This window comes from Schistocerca cancellata, chromosome 6 (genome assembly GCF_023864275.1).
Source record: "Schistocerca cancellata isolate TAMUIC-IGC-003103 chromosome 6, iqSchCanc2.1, whole genome shotgun sequence".
In the NCBI taxonomy this organism is placed as follows: domain Eukaryota; kingdom Metazoa; phylum Arthropoda; class Insecta; order Orthoptera; family Acrididae; genus Schistocerca; species Schistocerca cancellata.
The window spans coordinates 41591167-41617456 of record NC_064631.1 but is presented as its reverse complement, the minus strand read 5'-3'; the positions used below and the strand labels follow the sequence as shown (position 1 = coordinate 41617456).

Below are 26290 nucleotides of genomic sequence, written 5' to 3'. Positions count from 1 at the left end.
ATGCACGTCCGCATGTATCCCGTGCCACCCAACGTGCTCTAGAAGGTGTAAGTCAACTACCCTGGCCAGCAAGATCTCCGGATCTGTCCCCCATTGAGCATGTTTGGGACTGGATGAAGCGTCGTCTCACGCGGTCTGCATGTCCAGCACGAACGCTGGTCCAACTGAGGCGCCAGGTGGAAATGGCATGGCAAGCCGTTCCACAGGACTACATCCAGCATCTCTACGATTGTCTCCATGGGAGAATAGCAGCCTGCATTGCTGCGAAAGGTGGATATACACTGTACTAGTGCCGACATTGTGCATGCTCTGTTGCCTGTGTCTATGTGCCTGTGGTTCTGTCAGTGTGATCATGTGATGTATCTGACCCCAGGAATGTGTCAATAAAGTTTCCCCTTCCTGGGACAATGAATTCACGGTGTTCTTATTTCAATTTCCAGGAGTGTAGTTCCGCTTAGTAAGCGCGTACACAACTTTCCCACTAGAGCGCGCCCCGCGCGCAGCTCTCGTCCGTCTCCGCACTACGAGATGGCGCTGCCTTAGAGACGGACCAAATTCTGCCGATCCGCGCATTAATATGTAACGCAGCCAATGAGATTGCTGCCAGCATAGAACCTTTTCTCCTCGCCACACTTGCGCAGTGATACCTGAATGCGCGAGGTATTAAACTAGTGTACAGACCTTCGATTAGTCAGTCTGCATTTGTCTGCATTAGTCTGTACCAGTCTATAGTCAAGTTTCAGTCTGCACCTAAGGAGATTATCATATTCCTGTACATAGCCATGAAGATAAATGAATAGACACTTTGTCAAGTATCAGAGATATGTGAGAATAAGATTAACGTACCAAGATCAAAGGAACTTCAGATTGTCAATTGTAAATAGCATCCAGAATCAAGTTATGTAACGTTTATGTTTGTTACTATTTTAATAAATGTGTGTGAAAATTAACCGAGTTCTGTTTAAAGTTGGTCACCGTCAATCTGATACTCTAAGCGTGCAAGTGGCATTTCTATCATGTGACCTAACGGCAGAAGATAAACACGCCACGATAAGACCACGAGACATATTGGTCACACTCGCCTACTTCGTTAGAGCGACAAGTCAAATAATCTGATGGTGTGTGTACCGAAGGTCTTACAGTACGCACACCACACGTCCATAATTGCGAAAGTGTTGCTGGCGCAAGATTTCGGCCGGCCGCGGTGGTCTAGCGGTTCTAGGCGCTCAGTCCGGAACCGCGCGACTGCTACAGTCGCATGTTCGAATCCTGCCTTGGGCATGGATGTGTGTGATGTCCTTAGGTTAGTTAGGTTTAAGTGGTTCTAACTTCTAGGGGACTGATGACCACAGATGTTAAGTCCCATAGTGCTCAGAGCCATTTGCAAGATTTTGTGCACAAACTGACATTTCGATTTTTCTCATTCACTCGAATGGCCCAGAATGTGCTTCAAACTAGCGGTGAACAATTATGGCCTGAAAACATAGCGCATTGTCGTTTGGTTCGATTGGACTAGAGGACCCAATAGATTTATGTAAACACAGCCTACACTATTATGAAACCACCATTAGCTTGCACAGTGCCATGTTGACAACCTGGGAATCTGGCCTCATGGGGCCTGCACCATACTCAAACCCTACCATCAATACTTACCAACTGAAATTGGCACTCGTATGACCAGACTGCGGTTTTCCAGATCCAATCAATATGGTCACGATCCTCGGAGAGACACTACAGGCGATGTTGTGCTGTTAGCAAAGGCACTCACGTTGGTCATCTGCTGCCACAAGCGGTGGAACAAATACGATTCTTGGACAATTTCGATATCAAATTGATATCACACTAATTGCCTAATTAATTAAGTTGGTCATATAATCCCCTATCCTCCTACCCATCACTGTAGCAAATCCCCCTCCCCCTTCCCCCCATCCCAACCCTATTGGTGGGAAATTCAAATTTACATGGTAAACGATTGTAAATGCCCAAGGGAGGACTCCAATCTCTGACAGGGAGAGGCGCATGAACTGTGACAAGGCGCCTCAGAATGTGGCATTAGTAGGTATTCATATACTTTCGGTAGGATGGTGTCACAGGTGCATGTGTCAATTTCATCTGCATTTGGAGTTTCATCCTCTTGGGGATGTATATACACAAGGTCTGTCCAATAATTTGGTGGGAACACGTCTACAGGACCGTAGAATGGGGAAAACTCAGGTTTGCCATCTCAGACACATTTTGGATGGGGTGGCCTACAGGCAGGGCACAAGCGTCCTCCACCCTTTTCGATCAGTCTGGGAAATTCACTTCATTGTTTGCAGGGACGTGGGGGGGGGGGGAGGAGGGGGAGAAAGACTTTATATAGTTATTTGCACAACTGTGTCTAGTGCTTCACAGATGTTTATGTGCAGACGTAATTTGTCCTACATATCGAAATTGTCTTGCCACAGATCCTGTGTGACATTTAAGTGCCCACGTGATCCGGGAAGAATAGGATGCTGGACAGGCTGAGGAATGTCTATGAACCACACTCATTCTACAGGAGGGTATTCTTAAGGAAATCCAGTTCTGTTGGGTCAGACACGTTTGGAATGGTATGGTCTACTGACAGATATTTTGCTATTGTTCACAGGGTCTGCCTTTCTGGCATATCTCGAAAACACATCCCAGAATGTTCTGGGATGACATATTGTTCAGATCCAGGGGATAGGATGGCTTTGGACAACCTGAGGAGTGTCTGCACAGACAAGAAGCGCCACCATGTTTCCCACCAGTTCTGGAGATCGGTGACGCTTAATTGCGCAGGTGTTCCACTGATCCCTTCGCACTTTGTCGATGTTTCAGGTGGCCGTTAAGAGGTAATTATGACAACAAAGGAAGCTGCCGACAAAGCTGGGCCTGGGGAAAACCCAGGTCTGCAGGCTCGGACGCATTTGGGATGGGCAGGTGTGCAGGCAGATATTTCACTATTGCTCACATCTTTAGCGCCACACACAGAACGCTTAACAAATTGACAGGAAGTGCTTTGGTGTTTCCCACGAGTTCTGGAGAGTGCCGATGCAGCAGAGCAAGTTGCCACCAGTGTGTGTCTCTTTGGGCTCATGTGGCCCACAGTGGGTGGCTGGGGTGGTACGTGCAAACAGTTGACTGTTCGCCTTAGCAGGTAGCTAGCACGTGTCCTCGTGGGTTTCTTACGGCACTCGGCAGGCCGGCAGGGTGACACATCGGCCAGTAGGCCACCCATACGTCGTGACTGTCAGCATGCAGGCCTCAGTTGACCACGTAACCAATAGCTGGTTCAGGTGTGCTGCTGGGGTGAGAGAAGGTCGTGTGGTGTGCTAGAAGTGCTCGCATGCCCTGCGCTGTGCCATGGCCCCAGTTGAGTCGCTGGCTATGGTGGTGAGTGGAGATGAGGGCTGCGTGCTCTGCTCTGTAGTCGCCTAAGGAAGGTGTAATTATTATTATTATGCATGATCTTTAAACTACATTTGCGGAATGTAGTAGTGTCTAGGCGATGTCTTTTACGATCGATAGCTGTGTTAGGGCACAGGTTTTTGCAACATATTTTGCAATGTGTGTTGGACATGTGTCAGTGCATGTAAATGCTCATAATTTTTTAAAATGTATGCTTATGTGACGAAGCATGTGGAAGTTGCTGTATTTGGACGGGTTACTCCAGTAACCATAATATCAGATCTGAATATGGTTCTAAAGGATCCGAAACCGGTCATATGAATAAACATTTTGCAATCAAGACGGACTGAAAGTTGCATTATTTGTGCAGAGGAATTACATAATTAGGATATCTAGTTGTACTTCCTCCAGCAGGGTAATACTTGCACCTTCCAAATATGATAAAGAGAGTACCCTACATCCTATGACACCAACATATATGAAAAATGAAATTTTATAATGAAAGTATGTTATTATTATTATTGTTATATCCTCTCCAATGGAACTGGCAATTGAATTTAAAATGAAAATTTGAATTTACCACGAAATTAGAATTTCTCAGCAAAATTGGAATTTCTTGCCAAAGAGAGAGGGGTGGGGTGGGTTAGGTAGAGGTGGGGGAGGGGGGATATCCCAGAGGAGAGGGGGGATTTCCCAGGAGGCGGGAGAGGATGAAAGGGGATTAATTGATCACTTTAATTAAGCAGTCAATCAATTTGATATCAAAATTCTCCCACAATATTGACATAGCCCATTAACGTCAGATTTAGGTGTACTGTCGTAACGAATACATTCGTCTTGTGCCGCACATTAATTATTAAGATTGTGTGACACAGTGTTGCTTGTCTTCAGCACTGAGAACTCCCCAAAAACGCCACTGCTCTCGCTCATTATCACAGAACCTCGGAAACCGGTCGATTTCCTGGACAACTTTGGGATGTACCGCTCACCACGCGTCTCTACACACGAACACGACCATCACCACATGTCAGAGGAATTATGGACTCGTTTGTGAATAAGACGTTTTGCTAGTGACGAAGTTGCTAGTTGACATGGGAGCGCGAGAACTGAAGTCGAGCTGCAAGATGTGGTCTTGCCAAGGACATCTGGATCATACGGTTCTTTATCGTAACCTGTTCATTACAGCCTGGTCTCCAGTGGCTCTTAAAATGGTTCAAATGGCTCTGAGCACTATGGGACTTAACTGCTGAGGTCATCAATCCCCTAGAACTTAGAACTACTTAAACCTAACTAACCTAAAGTGATCACACGGTCCGCAGCTCGTGGTCGTGCGGTAGCGTTCTCGCTTCCCACGCCCGGGTTCCCAGGTTCGATTCCCGGCGGGGTCAGGGATTTTTTCTGCCTCGTGATGACTGGGTGTTGTGTGCTGCCCTTAGTTAGGTTTAAGTAGTTCTAAGTTCTAGGGGACTGATGACCATAGATGTTAAGTCCCATAGTGCTCAGAGCCTTTTGAACCATTTGACATCACACACATCCATGCCCGAGGCAGGATTCGAACCTGCGACCGTAGCGGTCGCGCGGTTCCAGACTGTAGCGCCTAGAACCGCTCGGCTACTCCGGCCGGCCCAGTGGCTCTTCTGAGATCGTATTGCAGTTCTCTGCCGATATCTGTGCGACGCCGCAACAAGGAGATGGTCGGATAACGGTCTTCACATGGGGTTGTAATGCATTGGCGATCTTGTCCAACTCGCCTTGTGTACTGACCTGTCTCCGTGCAGCGCGTCCACAGTCTATGGATGACACGTGGTGAGGCTCTGTCCTTTTTAGGATCAAACAGATCGCGCTTGTGACGTGCATTGCATCAGGATGTCGCATTGCATGTGCTTAGTTATATAGAACGTGTACAATGACATCTGCTATCTGTGTACCTCAGTAGAAAACAATTAGGACAAAAAAAAAGTTCAGATGTGTGTGAAATCTTATGGGACTTAACTGCTAAGGTCATCAGTCCCTACGCTTACACACTACTTAACCTAAATTACCCTAAGGACAAACACACACAACCATGCCCGAGAGAGGACTCGAACCTCCGTCGGGACCAGCCGCACAGTCCATGACTGCAGCGCCTCAGACCGCTCGGCTAATCCCGCGCGGCAACAATGGGGCACCGGTACTCACTTCCTTGTGACGTGTCGCCCGACACTGTAAGGCATGACAAGCCAATAGACGGCGAATGATTCTAATTGTTGGGTACGCTGAAAGCGGAAGTATCAATCCATGTAACAGACTTCAGCTACCACCTGTTTCAAAATAGGTTTAATCTACGGACGTTTATTTAGGTGTTCCATTCATTGTTTTGAACAGTGCAAGAAGTATACATCAAGAGAACCTACGTCATTCACCGCATACTGCACTGCTAGATGTGAAGCTGATCCTTAGCCTTCTTGTGCAGCACCTTAGCCTTCTCCCAGCAAAAGCGGCTTCCCACACCACAAGCACTACTCACTCTTCAGTTTACAGACAGACTATGCTATATACTCTCTTGGTATATCCATGTTCAGATAAGCCGGGGCATGCGAGCAGTTGTTACGTTTTCTTTTTTTTTTTTTTTTTTTTTAAATATGAATGAATCCGTCAGCTATATTTAAAGGCCTTGCTATATTTGGTATCGATTTTGCCACAACAACGCACAATCTTCGGGTGAATACAATAAACACATGTTTCATATCTGAACCTAATGCACTAAATAAAACTATCTTTAACTATACTTAACACGAACAATACATTAATTCTACTGAAGTATGACAATACCAGTTCCTGTGAGTGTGTGCTCAAAAGTAATGCCTCCAAAATTCTACATGTTTAATCTTTATACCTAGATATTTATTTTTTAACATAGTCACCCTGTCGACGAACACATTTCTCCCAACGAGAGACCACTTTGTTGATACTATTGCTGAAGAATGTTTGACTTTGTTGACGGAACCACGACACTTCTACTCTACGGAGGACAGAATAAAGTACTGGGAGGCATTACTTTTCATCAGGCCCTTGTTTAAGCATCATATAATAAGCAAATTGGTAAATACTTAACAAAAGTAAAAGCAATTGATTAGAGGTCTATAATACATTATATTTACATATATTGCACTAAAATGAATCAGTCTTACGAAGGAAGTGTATTACTAGGCGAAAGCATCGGAAACGTCACTAATGATAAGATGTGCTAATTCATCAGTCGATAAAGTGTAGATCCATATTGCATTATATCTAAACGTAATAGAAAAGGCTACAACTACATCTACATTTATACTCTGCAAGCCACCCAACGGTGTGTGGCGGAGGGCACTTTACGTGCCACTGTCATTACCTCCCTTTCCTGTTCCAGTCGCGTATGGTTCGCGGGAAGAACGACTGTCTGAAAGCCTCCGTGTGCGCTCTAATCTCTCTAATTTTACATTCGTGATTTCCTCGGGAGGTATAAGTAGGGGGAAGCAATATATTCTCTACCTCATCCAGAAACGCACCCTCTCGAAACCTGGCGAGCAAGCTACACCGCGATGCAGAGCGCCTCTCTTGCAGAGTCTGCCACTTGAGTTTGTTAAACATCTCCGTAACGCTATCACGGTTAACAAATAACCCTGTGACGAAACGCGCCGCTCTTCTTTGGATCTTCTCTATCTCCTCCGTCAACCCGATCTGGTACGGATCCCACACTGATGCGCAATACTCAAGTATAGGTCGAACGAGTGTTTTGTAAGCCACCTCCTTTGTTGATGGACTTCATTTTCTAAGGACTCTCCCAATGAATCTCAACTTGGTACCCGCCTTACCAACAATTAATTTTATATGATCATTCCACTTCAAATCGTTACGCACGCATACTCCCAGATATTTTACAGAAGTAACTGCTACCAGTGTTTGTTCCGCTATCATATAATCATGCAATAAAGGTTCTTTCTTTCCATATATTCGCAATACATTACATTGGTCTGCGTTCAGGGCGGTTGCCACTCCCTGCACCAAGTGCCTATCCGCTGCAGATCTTCCTGCATTTCGCTACAATTATCTAATGCTGCAACTTCTCTGTATATTACAGCATCATCCGCGAAAAGCCGCATGGAACTTCCGACACTATCTACTAGGTCATTTATATATATTTTGAAAAGCAAAGGTCCCATAACACTCCCCTGTGGCACGCCATTGATAACAACATGCTGTGTTCTGTTTGCTAAAAACTCTTCAATCCAGCCACACAGCTGGTCTGATATTCCGTAGGCCCTTACTTTGTTTATCAGGCGACAGTGCGGAACTGTATCGAACGCCTTCCGGAAGTCAAGGAAAATAGCATCTACCTGGGAGCCTGTATTTAATATTTTCTGGGTCTCATGAACAAATAAAGCGAGTTGCGTCTCACACGATCGCTGTTTCCGGAATCCATGTTGATTCCTTCATAGTAGATTCTGGGTTTCCAAAAACGACATGATACTCGAGCAAAAAACATGTTCTAAAATTCTACAACAGATCGACGTCAGAGATATAGGTCTATAGTTTTGCGCATCTGCTCGACGACCCTTCTTGAAGACTGGGACTACCTGTGCTCTTTTCCAATCATTTGGAACCTTCCGTTCCTCTAGAGACTTGCGGTACACGGCTGTTAGAAGGGGGGTAAGTTCTTTCGCGTACTCTGTGTAGAATCGAATTGGTATCCCGTCAAGTCCAGTGGACTTTCCTCTGTTGAGTGATTGCAGTTGCTTTTCTATTCCTTGGACACTTATTTCAAGGTCAGCCATTTTTTCGTTTGTGCGAGGATTTAGAGAAGGAACTGCAGTGCGGTCTTCCTCTGTGAAACAGCTCTGGAAAAAGATGTTTAGTATTTCAGCTTTACGCATGTCATCCTCTGTTTCAATGCCTTCATCATCCCGGAGTGTCTGGATTTGCTGTTTCGAGCCACTTACTGATTTAACGTAAGACCAGAACTTCCTAGGATTTTCTGTCAAGTCGGTACATAGAATTTTACTTTCGAATTCACTGAACGCTTCACGCATAGCCCACCTTACGCTAACTTTGACATCGTTTAGCTTCTGTTTGTCTGAGAGGTTTTGGCTGCGTTTAAACTTGGAGTGAAGCTCTCTTTGCTTTCGCAGTAGTTTCCTAACTTTGTTGTTGTACCACGGTGGGTTTTTCCCGTCCGTCACAGATTTACTCGGCACGTACCTGTCTAGAACGCATTTTACGATTGCCTTGAACTTTTTGCATAAACACTCAACATTGTCAGTGTCGGAACAGAAATTTTCGTTTTGATCTGTTAGGTAGTCTGAAATCTGCCTTCTATTACTCTTGCTAAACAGATAAATCTTCCTCCCTTTTTTTATATTCCTATTTACTTCCATATTCAGGGATGCTGCAACGATCTTATGATCACTGATTCCCTGTTCTGCGCTTACAGAGTCGAAAAGTTCGGGTCTGTTTGTTATCAGTAGGTCCAAGATGTTATCTCCACGAGTCGGTTCTCTGTTTAATTGCTCGAGGTAATTTTCGGATAGTGCACTCAGTATAATGTCACTCGATGCTCTGTCCCTACCACCCGTCCTAAACATCTGAGTGTCCCAGTCTATATCTGGTAAATTGAAATCTCCACCTAAGACTATAACATGCTGAGATAATTTATGTGAAATGTATTCCAAGTTTTCTCTCAGTTGTTCTGGCACTAATGCTGCTGAGTCGGGAGGTCGGTAAAAGGAGCCAATTATTAACCTAGCTCGGTTGTCGAGTGTAACCTCCACCCATAATAATTCACAGGAACTATCCACTTCTACTTCACTACAGGATAAACTACTACTAACAGCGACGAACACTCCACCACCGGTTGCATGCAATCTATCCTTTCTAAACACCGTCTGTACCTTTGTAAAAATTTCGGCAGAATTTATCTCTGGCTTCAGCCAGCTTTCTGTACCTATAACGATTTCAGCTTCGGTGCTTTCTATCAGCGCTTGAAGTTCCGGTACTTTACCAACGCAGCTTCGACAATTTACAATTACAATACCGATTGCTGCTTGGTCCCCGCATGTCCTGACTTTTCCCCGCACCCGTTGAGGCTGTTGCCCTTTCTGTACTTGCCCAAGGCCGTCTAACCTAAAAAACCGCCGAGCCCACGCCACACAACCCCTGCTACCCGTGTAGCCGCTTGTTGCGTGTAGTGGACTCCTGACCTATCCAGCGGAACCCGAAACCCCACCACCCTATGGCGCAAGTCGAGGAATCTGCAGCCCACACGGTCGCAGAACCGTCTCAGCCTCTGATTCAGACCCTCCACTCGGCTCTGTACCAAAGGTCCGCAGTCAGTCCTGTCGACGATGCTGCAGATGGTGAGCTCAGCTTTCATCCCGCTAGTGAGACTGGCAGTCTTCACCAAATCAGATAGCCGCCGGAAGCCAGAGAGGATTTCCTCCGATCCATAGCGACACACATCATTGGTGCCGACATGAGCGACCACCTGCAGATGGGTGCACCCTGTACCCTTCATGGCATCCATAGCGACACACATCATTGGTGCCGACATGAGCGACCACCTGCAGATGGGTGCACCCTGTACCCTTCATGGCATCCGGAAGGACCCTTTCCACATCTGAAATGACTCCCCCCGGTATGCACACGGAGTGCACTTTGGTTTTCTTCCCCTCTCTTGCTGCCATATCCCTAAGGGGCCCCATTACGCGCCTGACGTTGGAGCTCCCAACTACCAGTAAGCCCACCCTCTGTGACCGCCCGGATCTTGCAGACTGAGGGGCAACCTCTGGAACAGGACAAGCAGCCATGTCAGGCCGAAGATCAGTATCAGCCTGAGACAGAGCCTGAAACTGGTTCGTCAGACAAACTGGAGAGGCCTTCCGTTCAGCCCTCCGGAATGTCTTTCACCCCCTGCCACACCTTGAGACGACCTCCCACTCTACCACAGGTGAGGGATCAGCCTCAATGCGGGCAGTATCCCGGGCAACCACAGTCGTAGTCCGATCGGGGGAGCTGGCCGTCTCCGACAAACCCCCATCCGGACCCCCACAGTGATGCCCATTGGCAACAGCCTCAAGCTGTGTGACCGAAGCCAACACTGCCTGAAGCTGGGAGCGAAGGGATGCCAACTCAGCCTGCATCCGAACACAGCAGTTGCAGTCCCTATCCATGCTAAAAACTGTTGTGCAAAGAACGTCTGAACTAATCTACAGAGAGCGCAAACAAATAGACACAAAATTTAAACGGTTATTAAAATACAAGGTTGCCTAGTAAATGCAGTAATGCTGCTAGTTGCGCACTTCTGACACACTGCTCGGCGGCGGAAGGAAACTACGCGATTTTACACTATTCGGGTACTAAAACGCGATGCTACAACTCTCAAATACTATAATATGCCCGAAATTTATGAATTAAACAATGCAAGTACCAAAAACACGCAAAGAAATTAAGAATTAAACTATGTAACAAATGAGTGAGCTAGGAGTATACGACTTGCTGCTGCAGCTGCTTATCCAACGGCGGCAGGGAGCACACTGACTGTGACCAACCGACCTGGCCATTCAAAACAAAAACAGAAGACAGACGACTACTCGAATTTACACTATTCAGGTACTAAAACGCGATGCTACAACTCTCAAATACTATAATACGCCCGAAATTTATGAATTAAACAATGCAAGTACCAAAAACACGCAAAGAAATTAAGAATTAAACTATGTAACAAATGAGTGAGCTAGGAGTATACGACTTGCTGCTGCAGCTGCTTATCCAACGGCGGCAGGGAGCACACTGACTGTGACCAACCGACCTGGCCATTCAAAACAAAAACAGAAGACAGACGACTACTCGAATTTACACTATTCAGGTACTAAAACGCGATGCTACAACTCTCAAATACTATAATACGCCCGAAATTTATGAATTAAACAATGCAAGTACCAAAAGCACGCAAAGAAATTAAGAATTAAACTATGTAACAAATGAGTGAGCTAGGAGTATACGACTTGCTGCTGCAGCTGCTTATCCAACGGCGGCAGGGAGCACACTCCCTAGAGTCCTCTTCTGTTATTAACAGAAACAGAATGTAAATGCTGTGGTAAGTAGTGCGTCCTTACATCAGATGGTATCTGAATGCATCATAAGAACAGAAAATGTAACAGACAACCAAGGTATGAAGTTCTTTAATCGTATAGTAAAACCCATAAATGTAGGGCAGAATCCTGTGCAACACATTTTGTCTCTGCGTAAAGACTGCAACTGACGACGATTTGAGCCAGCTTACCGTATTAAAGCTTTGTTCTCACTCTACAATTCTTACACTGCACATTTCGCTCCAGTATCAAACTGATTACTCCCTGCTCCACAAGCGGATAAAGTGTCACTAGAAGCCTTCCTAAGAGACAGTCTCCATTCCTTCCGAACTGACTATGCAAATGTAGACGAGATGTGGCTCAATTTCAAAGGTATAGTAGCAACAGCAACTGAGAGATTCATACATCATAAATTGGTAAGAGATGGAACTGATCCCCCATGGTACACAAAACAGGTCCGAACGCTGTTGCAGAGGCAACGGAAAAAGCATGCGAAGTTCAGAAGAACGCGAAATCCCGAAGATTGGCTAAAATTTACAGACGCGCGAAGTTTGGCACGGACTTCAATGCGAGATGGCTTTCATAGATTCCACAACGAAACATTGTCTCGAAATTTGGTAGAAAATCGAAAGAAATTCTGGTCGTATGTAAAGTACACAAGCGGCAAGAAGCAGTCAATACCTTCGCTGCGCAGTGCCGATGGTACTGTTACCGACGACTGTGCCGCTAAAGCGGAGTTATTGAACGCAGTTTTCCGAAATTCCTTCACCGGGGAAGACGAATGGAATATTCCAGAATTTGAAACACGAACAGCTGCTAGCATGAGTTTCTTAGAAGTAGATACCTTAGGGGTTGCGAAGCAACTCAAATCGCTTGATATGGGAAAGTCTTGAGGTCCAGATTGTATACCGATTAGGTTCCTTTCAGATTACGCTGATACAATAGCTCCCTACTTAGCAATCATATACAACCACTCGCTCACCGATAGGTCTGTACCTACAGATTGGAAAATTGCGCAGGTCGCACCAGTGTTTAAGAAGGGTAGTAGGAGTAATCCATCGAACTACAGATCTATATCATTGACGTCAGTTTGCAGTAGGGTTTTGGAGCATATATTGTATTCAAACATTATGAATCACCTCGAAGCGAACGATCTATTGATACGTAATCAACATGATTTCAGAAAACATCGTTCTTGTGCAACGCAGCTAAGTAATGGCCGCTATCGACAGGGGATCTCAGGTTGATTCCGTATTTCTGGATTTCTGGATTTTCGGAAAGCTTTTGACACCGTTCCTCACAAGCGACTTCTAATCAAGCTGCGGGGCTATGGGGTATCGTCTCAGTCTCAGTTGTGCGACTGGATTCGTGATTTCCTGTCAGGAAGGTCGCAGTTTGTAGTAATAGACGGCAAATCATCGAGTAAAACTGAAGTGATATCAGGTGTTCCCCAGGGAAGCGTCCTGGGACCTCTGCTGTGACCTGGGTGACAATCTGAGCAGTTCTCTTAGGTTGTTCGCAGATGATGCTGTAATTTACCGTCTAGTAAGATCATCCGAAGACCAGTATCAGTTGCAAAGCGATTTAGAAAAGATTGCTGTGTGGTGCGGCAGGTGGCAGTTGACGCTAAATAACGAAAAGTGTGAGGTGATCCACAAGCGTTCCAAAAGAAATCTGTTGGAATTCGATTACTCGATAAATAGTACAGTTCTCAAGGCTGTCAATTCAACTAAGTACCTGGGTGTTAAAATTACGAACAACTTCAGTTGGAAAGACCACATAGATAATATTGTGGGGAAGGCGAGCCAAAGGTTGCGTTTCATTGGCAGGACACTTAGAAGATGCAACAAGTCCACTAAAGAGACAGCTTACACTACACTCGTTCGTCCTCTGTTAGAATATTGCTGCGCGGTGTGGGATCCTTACCAGGTGGGATTGACGGAGGACATCGAAAGGGTGCAAAAAAGGGCAGCTCATTTTGTATTATCACGTAATAGGGGAGAGAGTGTGGCAGATATGATACGCGATTTGGGATGGAAGTCATTAAAGCAAAGACGTTTTCGTCGCGGCGAGATCTATTTACGAAATTTCAGTCACCAACTTTCTCTTGCGAATGCGAAAATATTTTGTTGAGCCCGACCTACATAGGCAGGAATGATCATCAAAATAAAATAAGAGAAATCAGAGCTCGAACAGAAAGGTTTAGGTGTTCGTTTTTCCCGCGCGCTGTTCGGGAGTGGAATGGTAGAGAGATAGTATGATTGTGGTTCGATGAACCCTCTGCCAAGCACTTAAATGTGAATTGCAGAGTGATCATGTAGATGTAGATGTCTCCGCGAACAGATTCCCTCTTTTAATTAGTTTGTCGCAAAACCTATTTCCATTTCAGTCTGATTCAGTATCACTTCATCAGTTATCTCATCCGCACGTCTGATTGTCAGCATTCTCCTGTAACAGCACATTTGAAAAGTTTCTATTATTTTCTTGTCTGAATTGATTACTGAACACATCTCACTTCCATACAAGGCTACATTCCAGACAAATACCTTCCTTTATGACTTCGTAACAGTTAAATCTTAATTCAGTGTTAACAAAATTAACTTCTTCGAAAACACTTTTCATTCTTTTGCTAGTCAGTAAGTCATATCTTCCCTACTTCGACCATCATCTAGTAGTTTTATCGTCCAATTTTCTAATTAGTTTACCACTGCCTGTTTGACTACATCTAATTTATGTTCTCTTACTGGTTTTAACCTCTCTTCATGACGCTCCAACTGATCTTTCAAGTCTGTCGCCGTCTCTGACAGACTTGCAATGTACTCGGCAAACCTTAAAGTTTTAATGACATAATGTTGATGTTCCTTGAGGCATATTGATACTCACCTTCAGCTACGATGTTGATGTAGGCTGGAGCAATAAATTTAATGTAGCACCAGCGCCTGTATTCCAACCTGGGTCTCCTGCTTAAGAAGCAGATGCACTAGCCATTACACCACTGTCTCACTGCAGCTACCATACCTCCTTGAAATACCGTAGTATGTCTCCCTCCCCGATACAAATTCCAACTCATCCCGTTCCTATTTCTTTTCTAAACTCTCATGAGTATTGCCAAGGTTCTCCACTATAGGAATAGTACCTTGGCAATGAGTGAAATGAGATTAATTCTATAGGTAGCTCAGGTGGTCGTGATATATTAAACATGTACAGTTTCTGTTCGTGAGACATACTGACTTCCACCTTTATCTATAGTAAACAGTCGGCCAAAGCAATGAATTAAATTTTGTAGGAGTGCTAGCATTTGAACTTTGGTCTCCTGCATATTATGCAGATGTGCTAGTAGAGCAGCAAGTACTACCCTTCAGAATTTCAAAGAGTCTGTTTCAGCTAGTACTGCCAGCAAACTGCTCTAAATCTACAAACGTAATACACGTAGGTTTGCATTTCTTAACCCTATCTTCTAATAGAAGAGGAAGGAACAGTATTGCTTTGTGTGTCCCTACATTCCTCCAAAGTGCAAACTCATCTTTCTCGCTGTCGTCTTTCATCACTATTCCATTCTTCTGTACATAATGAAATGTTCCAATAAGCCTTGGAATTTTACCTCACCTTCCTGTTGTGAAAAGCTAAGTTTATCACCATGAGGAATGGATGCTCACTTAAAGCATGTACGACCGAGTATGGTGAAAAAGGTTCACTATTTTTAGTAGTATCGTTTCTCAGTTACTGATACTTTTTTGATAAATCACTGTAAAAAATAAGATCGTCTCCCTGGCCAAATAGTACCGTCACTGCTTTTGGTGTGGAAGGACCCAGGTTCTATTCCCAGTACTTCCTCGCATTTTTCTGAGATAGGGTATCTGGATCAGTGGGTGTCCAGTCAGCCTCGTGAGGCAAAATAAGGAGTTGCTTAAATAAAGAAACAGCGGCGTCATCAGGATTCGTCTGCTGGGAATAACGGCTGGAGGGATTGGCGACGCGCTGATCACGTCACCCACGATCACAGATCGCTCCTCGCACTGCCTTATACTCAGAAGTCGGGCAATCGGAGCAGGCCTAAGGCCTATTCCGTGAGTGGTGCTTACATTACCTTCACATGTCAACAATAATACCCACACCCTCGTTGTCGTCAAATCTGTATGAAAATGCTAAATGCAAAGCCTTCCTAAAACTTTTGTCTTGTTTGAACTAGGAGGATGTCACTTCTTTAATAACATTCTGCAAAAATGGACGTATTGTCTTCATCAGAGAAAATCTCCCAACAGTTGTTGCAGAACATATTTTACTCTGTGTAGATTGCATATTTTCCAATGCTGTGACCAGTTTTGGTTCCATTGTATCATATGTGGATCTGTAGATGTAAAAAAAATAGTGTAATTAATCCTCACATGACCTAAGGTACTCACTGCTATTACTCCTACCAGCAACAAATAGCTGATGCCTCGGTTAATAAGTTCAGTCCGTAACTTAAGATTTACGTAAGTTCCTATCTTCACTCATGAGCAAGTGGTAGTCTTTTGTAATTGGGTAAATCTTTTTGAAACACCTTGAATTTTTCTCAGCAGGATATTGAATTACTTTGGTGCAGAGAGGAAAGTGCTACAGTGGAAGAGATGCAGTGAGGTTGGTTCAGTCAGCGACGTGAAGTGAGGGTGGTGCAGTGTCAGTGGTTCAGCAAGGTGGTGCAGTGACAGAGATGCAGTGAGGGTGATGTATTGAGGGAGATGCGGTGAAGGTGGTGCAATGAGGGTGATGTTGTCTGGGGGATGCAGTGAAGGTGGTACAGTGAGGCAGATGCAGTGAGGGTGGTGGAGCGACGGTGGTGCAGCGAGGGTGATGCAGGGAGAGTGGGGCAGTGAGGGAGATGCAATGAGAGTGTTGCAGCGATGGTGGTGCAGTGAGACATATGTAATGAGAGTGTTGCAGCGAGGGTGGCGCAGTGAGGATGGTGCACTGAGGCAGATGCAATGAGGGAGAAGCAATGATGGTGCTGCAGTGATGGTTGTGAAGCGAAGAAGATGCAGTGAGAGTGGTGCACTGAGAGTGAAGTACCCTAGTGAGCGTGGTGCAGTGATGGTGGTGTAGTGAGGAAGATGCAGTAAACGTGGTGTACTGCTGGTGGTGCAGTGAGGAAGATGCAGTGAGGATGGTGGAGTGAGGATGGTGCAGTTAGGATGGTGCAGTGAGGGAGAAGCAGTGAGAGTGATTCAGTTGGATGAGGGTGGTACAGCGAGGGTGACGTAGTTGGGGTATTGTGGTAGTGTTATGTGGTAAGGGTATCGGAAACTCAGAAATCCAGGGAATTACTGGAAACTTATTTGCATTATTTCAATTCAAGATTAATGGACAGACAACGAGCAGATTCAAGTGATAATAAACTATGATTACGTTTGTAGTTCGGTGGACTCTCGTCTTTTTGGCTGTTTTCCTGACACAAGTCTACAGCAATGGTGGGCAAATAGCGACCCGTGTGCCACAAGCGGCCGGCGACCGGCCAAGACAGTCAGAAGAATCCGCCTCGAACCGAAATTTCCTCCTGATGCGCGACCGAAGATTTCCACTAGGACGGCCGCTTCAATAAAATAGCGCAGTTTAGATTCTCTTCGTGAAAACCAAGTTGCCACTCAGGCATTTCCGATTTACGGTAGTTCCCGACAGCCACCACGTCGAGTACCAACGTCGTTTACCTCGAATAGCTCGATGCGAAGCGCTTTTCTGGTTTATCTGGTTTACTTCAATTTTGTCTGGGTAACAGTAAATCTATAAATTTTCATCTTTAGTGAAAGAATGAACTCGCCCAAAAATCTGTAAAATCAGTAATGAATGTCATGCGTTCAGTGACCAATGGATAATACTTATTAATTGGATACATTACATTATTAATACAGAAAATGAAACTGTGTTTGTTGTGTCATGAACCGATAGTCTTATTTAAGAAGTACAATTACGAAGGAGAACTTAGCGAATTTGGCTGCAAACTTTCCAATGACGAACGCAAAATTAAAGCTGTGGAGAGTGCGAAGATTCAAGAAACATTATTTACAAAGTAATCACCACTTCAAAATAGCGCTACAGAAGCAAGTCTTATGTTAACCTATAACTTGCTAAACACACCAAGGCTTTTCGGATGCCGAGTTTATTAAATACTGTATGCTAAACTGTGCAAGTATATTGTGCCCTGATGTTAGTAGCAAATTTCAAAGCATTTCTTTGTTAAGAAAGACTAAAACAATGCGCATTGACTTAGTGACGGACAGAGGAACTTACACAACAGCTGAAGGCTGCGAGAGTTAGTTTGGTTTTCTTTGACAATAGATAAGTACGCAGATCACGAATACACTGCGCAGTTACTTATCTTTATCAGTGGAATTAATGAAAATGTCGTCATCACACAGGAATTACTTGGCCTGGAATCAACGAAAGGTACAACGGATGCTCAAGACTTGCTTGAACGCGCTTTGATATTCGGGGAGAAAAGTGACTTGTCCTGGAACAAAATGGCAACAGCTCGGACAAGAACTTTCGTTGGGAATAATTTTGGCTAGTTAAGCTTTTCAAAAACAAGTTACAAGCATAAGACACAGAGAGTGATATCCAGTCTTTTCTTTGCATTTTGTGCCAGAAGAGCCTTTGTACAGGTGTTACTATGGTGCAAATAACAAGAGAAAGGGCAGTCCATCACAGAAAGGTCAAATCTTTTCTTGTGGAGTCAGAATATGAAGACGTAATTCACTACAACAATGTGACGTGGTTCAGCTTTGGCAAAGTGTTAAAAAGAGTTTGGGCAATGCAGAATGAAATCCTCTTATTTCTGGACACGAAGGAGATATATCATGATTATGTTACAATAATAGGATATGAAGAATCGAGGCCGGCCGGTGTGGCCAAGCGGTTAAAGGCGCTACAGTCTGGAACCGCGTGGCCGCTACGGTCGCAGGTTCGAATCCTGCCTCGGGCATCGATGTGTGTGATGTCCTTAGGTTAGTTAGGTTTAAGTAGTTCTAAGTTCTAGGGGACTGATGACCTTAGAAGTTAAGTCCCATAGTGGTCAGAGCCATTTGAACCATTTTTTGAAGAATCGAGATATGAGATGCTGTTCTCAGCTAATGTATTTGAGAAACAGAAGGAACAGAATGTGACACTGGTGCGAAAGCAGGCATTTAGCAGTACTCAAATCAAAACTAGGTATATTTGCAAGGTAAACAGGTGAAGGCAATTTTTGTCATTTACTTTTCTTACAAAAAGAGAATCCACGTGGAAGTGTTTGTCTTAAGATTATGGATTATCTGCAGTGTTTGGAGGTCGAAGTCAGAAGAAGAATCTGGGACTCTGAGAAAAGTGAGCCTCAGTTCAATTTGCCCTCACATCCCATCATTGCTGGTATTGACACAGCACCTGAGGACCTGCAGCTTGAATTTTTGACACTCAGTCAGACCACGCTATGGAAGAAGTGTTTAATGCTGCGACGGTAGTCTTCTTTTCCAAATCTTCGTCTGCTGAAAAATTCCCATGTCTGACAAAAATTTGCTTTGAAATTATTCACTACATTTGGGTCTACATACAGGATATTCCGAAATTTCCGCAACAGACTTCCATGTCTTGTAGAGGGGAGCGAGTAGATAATATTTTGAATTGGAACTCATGCCCGAGTACGTACCGTTTCCGTGCTAGAAACATTTGAAACCATTTTGGTAACGCGACCATTTTTACTAGTCCCCAGAATGAGATTTTCACTCTGCAGCGGAGTGTGCGCTGATTTGAAACTTCCTGGCAGATTAAGCCATGTATCCGCAATACCCTTTCTTTCAGGAGTGCTAGTTCTGCAAGGTTCGCAGGAGAGCTTCTGTAAAGTTTGGAAGGTAGGAGACGAGGTACTGGCAGAATTAAAGCTGTGAGTACCGGGCGTGAGTTGTGCTTCTGTAGCTCAGTTGGTAGAGCACTTGCTCGCGAAAGGCAAAGGTCCCGAGTTCGAGTCTCGGTCGGGCACACAGTTTTAATCTGCCAGGAAGTTTCACTTTTACTAGTAATTGACGAGGCCTGACTCAGTACGTCACTTGTTTTGCAGTTCCACTCATTAACAGCCAAGGCAACTGCTAGTGTTCTCGTTGACGGGTTCTCTGCACCGTGATGCAGTTTGGCCTCTTCCCATTTGGGCGTCTCCTTGGAGCGTCACAGTCACGTCTGCTGACGGTGAGGGTATCCGTTCTCGAAGGCGTTTCGTAATTACCGCGAAAAGGGTATGCGATGCAGTCGGACGATGTGGAAAACGATCTTGATAAAGGCGGCGAGCATCTCGTCCATTACCGTGAGCTAGGCCATTTAGAAGTATCAAGTCGGTGTATTCTGCAAACGTATACTCAGCCATGTTGCTCTGACACCCGCGGACACGTGCCTGAGGCTCGAACCATGTCCGAGAGGTAGGGTAGGCGTCAAATGACGTCAGCTGATCCGACTTAACTACCGCTCCCCCCCCCCCCCCCCCAATCATGATTACTCTGTTGCATGCCTACATAGCAAACATGTTTTCAAATGGCAGTAGGGCGGACACGGCGCATTTCCGAATATGGGTTCCTAGTCACAATATTATATAATCTCTCCCCTCTACAAGTCCTACATGCTTCAGTTTGGAACCGCGCAACCGCTACGGTCGCAGGTTCGAATCCTTCCTCGGGCATGGATTTGTGTGATGTCCTCAGGTTAGTTAGGTTTAAGTAGTTCTAAGTTCTAAGGGACTGATGACCTCAGATGTTAAGTCCCATACTGCTCAGAGCCATTTGAACCATTTTACAAGTCCTACAAGTTTGTAACTGGAATTTCCGAACACCGTGCCTATTTGTGAGAAAAGTTATTTTTCCTTGAAGAACAATAGGTGTGAAATTGGTGCCCTTTTACAGTCTGCGATGAGCATCTCACCAACCAGTCTCACACCTAATTTTTTTAAAAGTGCCTGCAGCTAAAGATGGTATGAAATTAGCACAAGAAATAATAAACTTAATCAAAGTGCCACAATTCTATTTGATTTACATTTATTGATTTTTTATGATAAATTTGTTCTTTTACAGAAATGCGAAGTTAGCTAATGAATGCCACCATTGTAAAAGATACTACCCTCTGCTAATCTCCGCCTCTACAAAGTGACCCCCGAACCAAAAGAATTGCTCACTCCTGATCTACAGAGATTCAGAAGTTTGATTTAAGCGGTTAGGAATTTTTTAAAATATTTATATCATCAGCTGATTAAATGAGGGATTGGATAGAATAATTTTTAAATTATTACACACCAAACCTTCAATGCTGCGTTAGAGGCTTATAATTTGGACATTGCTCTAAACTGCTGTTTTCGGACATTGATTATCAGGAAACTTCACCTGATAGTGCACAGGTTCAGCTTAGGGTTGTTCACGTCCTAGAGACATTTCAGGCAATAACGACAACTTCTTTGAGCTTGTAATGTTATGTGTGCTTCACTGCTTTTTTTTAAAACTAATTTGTGCCTGATTTTATTCTGAGAAGCTCAGTAATTTATGTAAATACTGTAAATGTAAATGTGATTCAAAAAGTACTTGAAGTGAAGTGGAGCGCAGGTGGACAGCAAGAAACTCTTTAGCGCGCAATCCCCGCAACGATAGTGGTAGTGAATCTTTGAGTATGGACTCTAAAAAAAAAGACAATTGATTTATTAAAAAAAAAGAGGACTGTTCATCTGTATCTTGTGGAAAGAGGACGTGTTGCTAGGCTGTCGCTTAGAACGTATTATTACATTTAATGAAAATTGATATTTTAGTGATAAAACCGAGTGAAGTATGTGTAAGAATTGCCAAACATTAATGTACACAAATTTTCTGGAAGTGAAGAATAGAAATGTCTTGTTTTTGAAAAAGGAGATGAACTTCATTGTCGTTGCCGTCTATAGATCGACAGAATTGTAACTGTACAAAGTTCACTGAAATACAGGAAAAGAAATGCATTCTCTACAGTTTTCATTCAATAAGTAACAACCTCTCATAATTTGTTAATTGCAGTAATCGGATTATGTTCTTGTACAATAGTACGGTGCTGAACTCCACTGACCAATTTTGATGTAGCAGGTCGTGTAGTTTGAAGGAAGTTTGTGTGCTAAGCAATCTCCTTTTCTCACGAAAAGCAGATTGCTATTTGATCTTATTTACTTACAACAGTGGTCCCTTAGGTGTGAAAAGCTACGAAAACTTGGGCTCAAAGCTATCCGCAATACGGCCAAGTAACTAACAGACTCGTATTTTAAACCTTAAAGAACAATACCTTCCTCCAAATTGTAGTACGTCACCAACTGGTGCAGAAGCTGATCATTCAAGGAGGCAGCAACCAAAATTCAGGTAACAGTTACGATTTAAAGTAAAAATCTCAATCAAAAACCAATCTCTCTCTCTCTCTCTCTCTCTCTCTCCAAACACATATATAAATATTCATATCATTAAGATAAGAGTCATGTTATGAGCTGCGTCGCGTGCGTGCTGTCCTGAGGCCAGGCGTGAACCATGTTGTGCAGACGCTGCAGCCGGCGGCGGAGCGCCTCGGCCGGCGGCTCGCTTCCAGCTCTTCCCGCAGCGGCGCCACCGTCGCCGACGCGCACCGCCTGGCCAGCGACTTCGCCGCGGAAGTCATCGCCGAGGCTGTGCTGGGCCTGCGCAGGGCTCCGGGGGACGCAGACCACCCGGCACTGTGAGTTCCTCTCCAACACAGCAAATTAGCTGCCTCGGCTGTACGAGTATGTCAGAGTTATTCAGGGCGGACCACTTTAATCTCTAGTAATAAATAAATCGGGATGGAGATGCAACAAAATGCTTTACATAAAAGTTGTGAGTGACAAAGAGCGTCATGCGTTGCTACTAATGGCCACGACCTTGGACGTGATTTTCATTGTGATTTGGAGGTTAAAGCGATTATTTTAAAATGGGAACCCAAATATTTAATTTAAGATTTAAAATGAGCGGCAAATTTTACGTATAAAATGTTACATTATTCGAGGTCATGGCAAGGTTCAGTCATGGTCAAATAGCCAAATCGTTTTTATTTCTAGTAGGGATTAAGCCGGAATAGAGGAGGGATACAGCAAAATACAATGTTATATGCAGATCGGAAGGCTGATAAAGGGTCACATACCATTATGAATAACTACGGTTTTAAAGGTAATTACCGAAGGACATTCGAAGGTTGAGGTTTTTTTTTTTTTTTTTTTTTTCAGGGAAACTCCTGTTTGTGACGTCGGATTTCGAAAGAGAAGACAGAGATTTGAACTTTAAGTTTGAATTAAAGTTTTTATTGGCAAAATAAATACATTACAGTTTATAAATGCTATTGTGGCACTTGCGAAACAGAACAAACGTAAGTAAAACGTAGACTATTGATTTGGAGGTCGTTGAATGAGTCCCCGCGCCTCTCGTTCCTCGGGATGCCCCTTACAGTTTTTTTTAACACTGCATTTTGCTGTGTCCCTCATCTGTTCTAAAGTAATGCCTATTAAAACTAAAAACTTGTTTATTTGACCTTCAGTGAACTAACCATGACCGTGGATAACTTACCGCTCTTTTTTAAAATCACTTTAACTTCCAAATCATCTTGAAAATCACGTTCAAGGTCACGACCGCTAGTAGCAATGCGCGACCCACTTTGCCACCAACAGCTTTTATCTGAAACAGGTTGCTGTATCTCACCTCCATCCCGAGTTATTCCCCATTATGGATTAAAATGGTCCGCCATGTATATGTGGTGCCTCTTCTTTTGTACATACGCCAAAGAACACCATTTTGAACCTGCACCCGTTGTGAATCAAACCACAAAGGAATTAAAGACATTAGCTGCCCCTGGGCATTGATTTACATAAATGGGCAAGTTGATAATTTATGCCATACAGGGATTCGAACCCGAGTCTCCTGCTTACTAGCCAGGCGTTTTGATTGCACACTATGGCGTCTGGACATAGTGTCACCATAACTGCTTGGACTATTTTAGGATGTCTCCCGTCAGACCCAAATTCTCATCTTATCCCACACACTATTGATGTAGTGCACCTGCTGATTAGCCTCATTAATAACGGCATCTCGCCGACTCCCGTAAGACTTCGAGCTTGGTGTGCATCTGCACTAAAGGGATTATTCGCCATCTTCCCCTTAATTATATGTACATGGTGTCTATTCTTTCGGACATGTGATCGGTGATATAAGTTGAGAATTTGGATTACACGAGGTATGGTAGGGTAGTCTGCACGAGTGTGGTGACCAGTCTGCCTCGATGGCGTAGCGGTCAGCACATCTGCCTAGTAAGTGGGAGACCTGGGTTCGAATCCAAGCCCGGCACAAATTTTCAACTTGCCCCAGTGATATAAATCAGTGCCCATCGGCAGCTAAAGTGTTTAATACCTTTGTGTCTGTATCAAAGATAGTTGACAATGTGAGTGAAGAGATGACATAACATACACGTAACTGTACTTGGTCGGTAATCACTTCCAATGGTAGTCCCTTGCTTCTTTGTGATGGGCATGAAAAGAAATGTCGGCATATTGTAAATTAATAAATCAAATCTCAACCTCTCACCACTAGATTACCCATACTGCTGGAACTTATTGGCAGATTAAAACTGTGTGCGAGACCGAAACTCGCCTTTCGCGGGCAAGTGCTCTACTAGCTGAGTTACTCAAGCACGACTCACGACCCATCCTCACAGCTTTATTTCCGCAAGTACCTAATCTGTTGCCTTCCAAACTTCTCCTACCTTCCAGTGCACTTGCCCACAAAAGGCAAGGGTTCCGACTTCGAGTCTTGGTGCGACAGACAGTTTTAATCTGCCTGCAAGTTTCATATCAGTGCACACTCTGCTGCAGAGTGGAAATTTCATTCCGGACTCAAAATGTTGTTCATACGGTTACCAGATATGCTGTAGTCACCGTCCTTAAAAGAGCTCACTCGTCGCTATGAAGCAGTGTGGATGCTGTAGAACTGGTAGCAGGTGGTCGTGTGAAGTGGCGTGTGTCTACCAGTAAGTTGTATGCAATCAGCACAGTAAGATAGATAGACGTGAAGAGCGAAATAGATCGGCAGAGAGCAGCTGTCGTATTTGAACGTGTCCATTATCACACCTTGAATGAAACTGCCCCATTTCCTGATGTATCAGACTATTCAAGGTGTATACGCAGTGTTGCATCACACACAGCCCTACAAGTTGGCGTAAAAAGTAAAATGAGCGTCACTCCTCGTCAATCGGGTCCAAACCCGACAGGAATTTCTGTCAGTGAATGCTGGTCCGAATGAACCAGTTTACGAGCGAAGATTACGAAGTGGGTATTTGAATTTGGGTGCGTCGCAAAAGGCCATCACAGTTGTACATAAAGCTGCATACCTACAATGGGTCAAACCGGCACTGCCGTATTTGTGGAAGGGGGAAGGGGGGGGTGCTGCTTTCGGGCTTATGGCCTCCCCCCTTCCCCCCCCCCCCCCCACTCCCCAGCAATGTGAAATTATGCACATGTTTTTCTTACAGACCTGCACACAATATCGTAATACTATGGGCAGAAAACAAGAGCTAAAATCATCTTTGCTTCAGTATGTCAAGAAGTGGGTTGTATGCTGCTATAAACTGCCATCGGCATACTGCTTCCTATAGAATCCGCGAAAACTCTCAGATAACTGACGTGACTGTTCATTGTGATTGTTTAAGAGTAAATAGTGTCTTTTAGTATTAAAGCTTATTTATTTAAATAACATGCTCCATTACATAGTAACATTACATGTTTTCTGCTTTCTTTTAGTAATATGCATCAGTTTACCATCAATGCTGAATTAAATGTAGAGTTTTAGGAGCTCAGTCTCAGCACATTACAGTACCCGTAAATGAACGTTAGTGAACACGGAAACATTGCCACATTACAGAGGTGATGGCCACACTGTCGCAGCATGCGCTGACCAGGAGATGATCTAGTTCGTTTCCTAACGATTATCTGCGTTACCGTTTGTTAAATTGTTCATACGACATTGTTACGAAAGCCAGTGTTATTGAAGCTAGTATAATAAAATCTTGATTTTGAGAGCTAAGAAAATACATCACAAAACCAAAAATGGAACCATTTTCGACTACTTCTCCAAAACAAGAAACTGTGTCCTCTCAGACCGGAAAAATGGATGATCCCCAACAGTTGCCGCTGCTGCTTTTCTCAAACAATCGAACCATTATTGCTAATTCAAAACCACCTTTGTCGGGTCCTGAACCAAATTAACGTCTTTCATTGACACATCTAGCTCTGACAATCCCCCACCGTACTGTAAGTGACTGCTTACTACCAAATAACGAAAACATTGATGACCACGTGAAGTTACATCATTTTCAAAACCTTTTTGTGCCCGATGTGGCTTACAAACTTCTCCTCACTTTGCAGAGTGCCCAATATCGTAGGTTCAACCTAAGTTGGATGGAGACATATTTCTGGTTGGTGAACTCTTTCAAAGAGCGCTTTCTGCAATTGCTGTGCGGTTTTCACTAACAAGACAAGTTCGGGTAAAGGTAATCATCGAAATGTTGGAGCCCTGGCAACCTCCAAGTTCTGGAAGTGGAGGCATGCTCTCGAAAAAAAAAAAAAAAAAAAAAAAAAAAAAAGAAGGTTCAAATGCCTCTGAGCACTTATGGGACTCAACAAAATGGTTCAAATGACTCTGAGCATTGCTGTGGTCATCAGTCCCCTAGAACTTAGAACCACTTAAACCTAACTAACCTAAGGACATCACACACATCCATGCCCGAGGCAGGAT

The 26290-nt window shown here is 44.1% G+C and overlaps 1 protein-coding gene across 1 annotated transcript in view; it reads left to right on the top strand.

Moving 5' to 3' along the window:
* LOC126088134 (probable cytochrome P450 6a13) overlaps positions 1–26290 on the top strand; it is a 208499-nt gene that overhangs the window by 102607 nt on the left and 79602 nt on the right. Inside the window, exon 4 of the mRNA XM_049906251.1 lies at positions 22042–22214. Within this exon, the coding sequence (XP_049762208.1) occupies positions 22042–22214 (173 nt within the window). The remainder of the gene's footprint in view (positions 1–22041; positions 22215–26290) is intronic.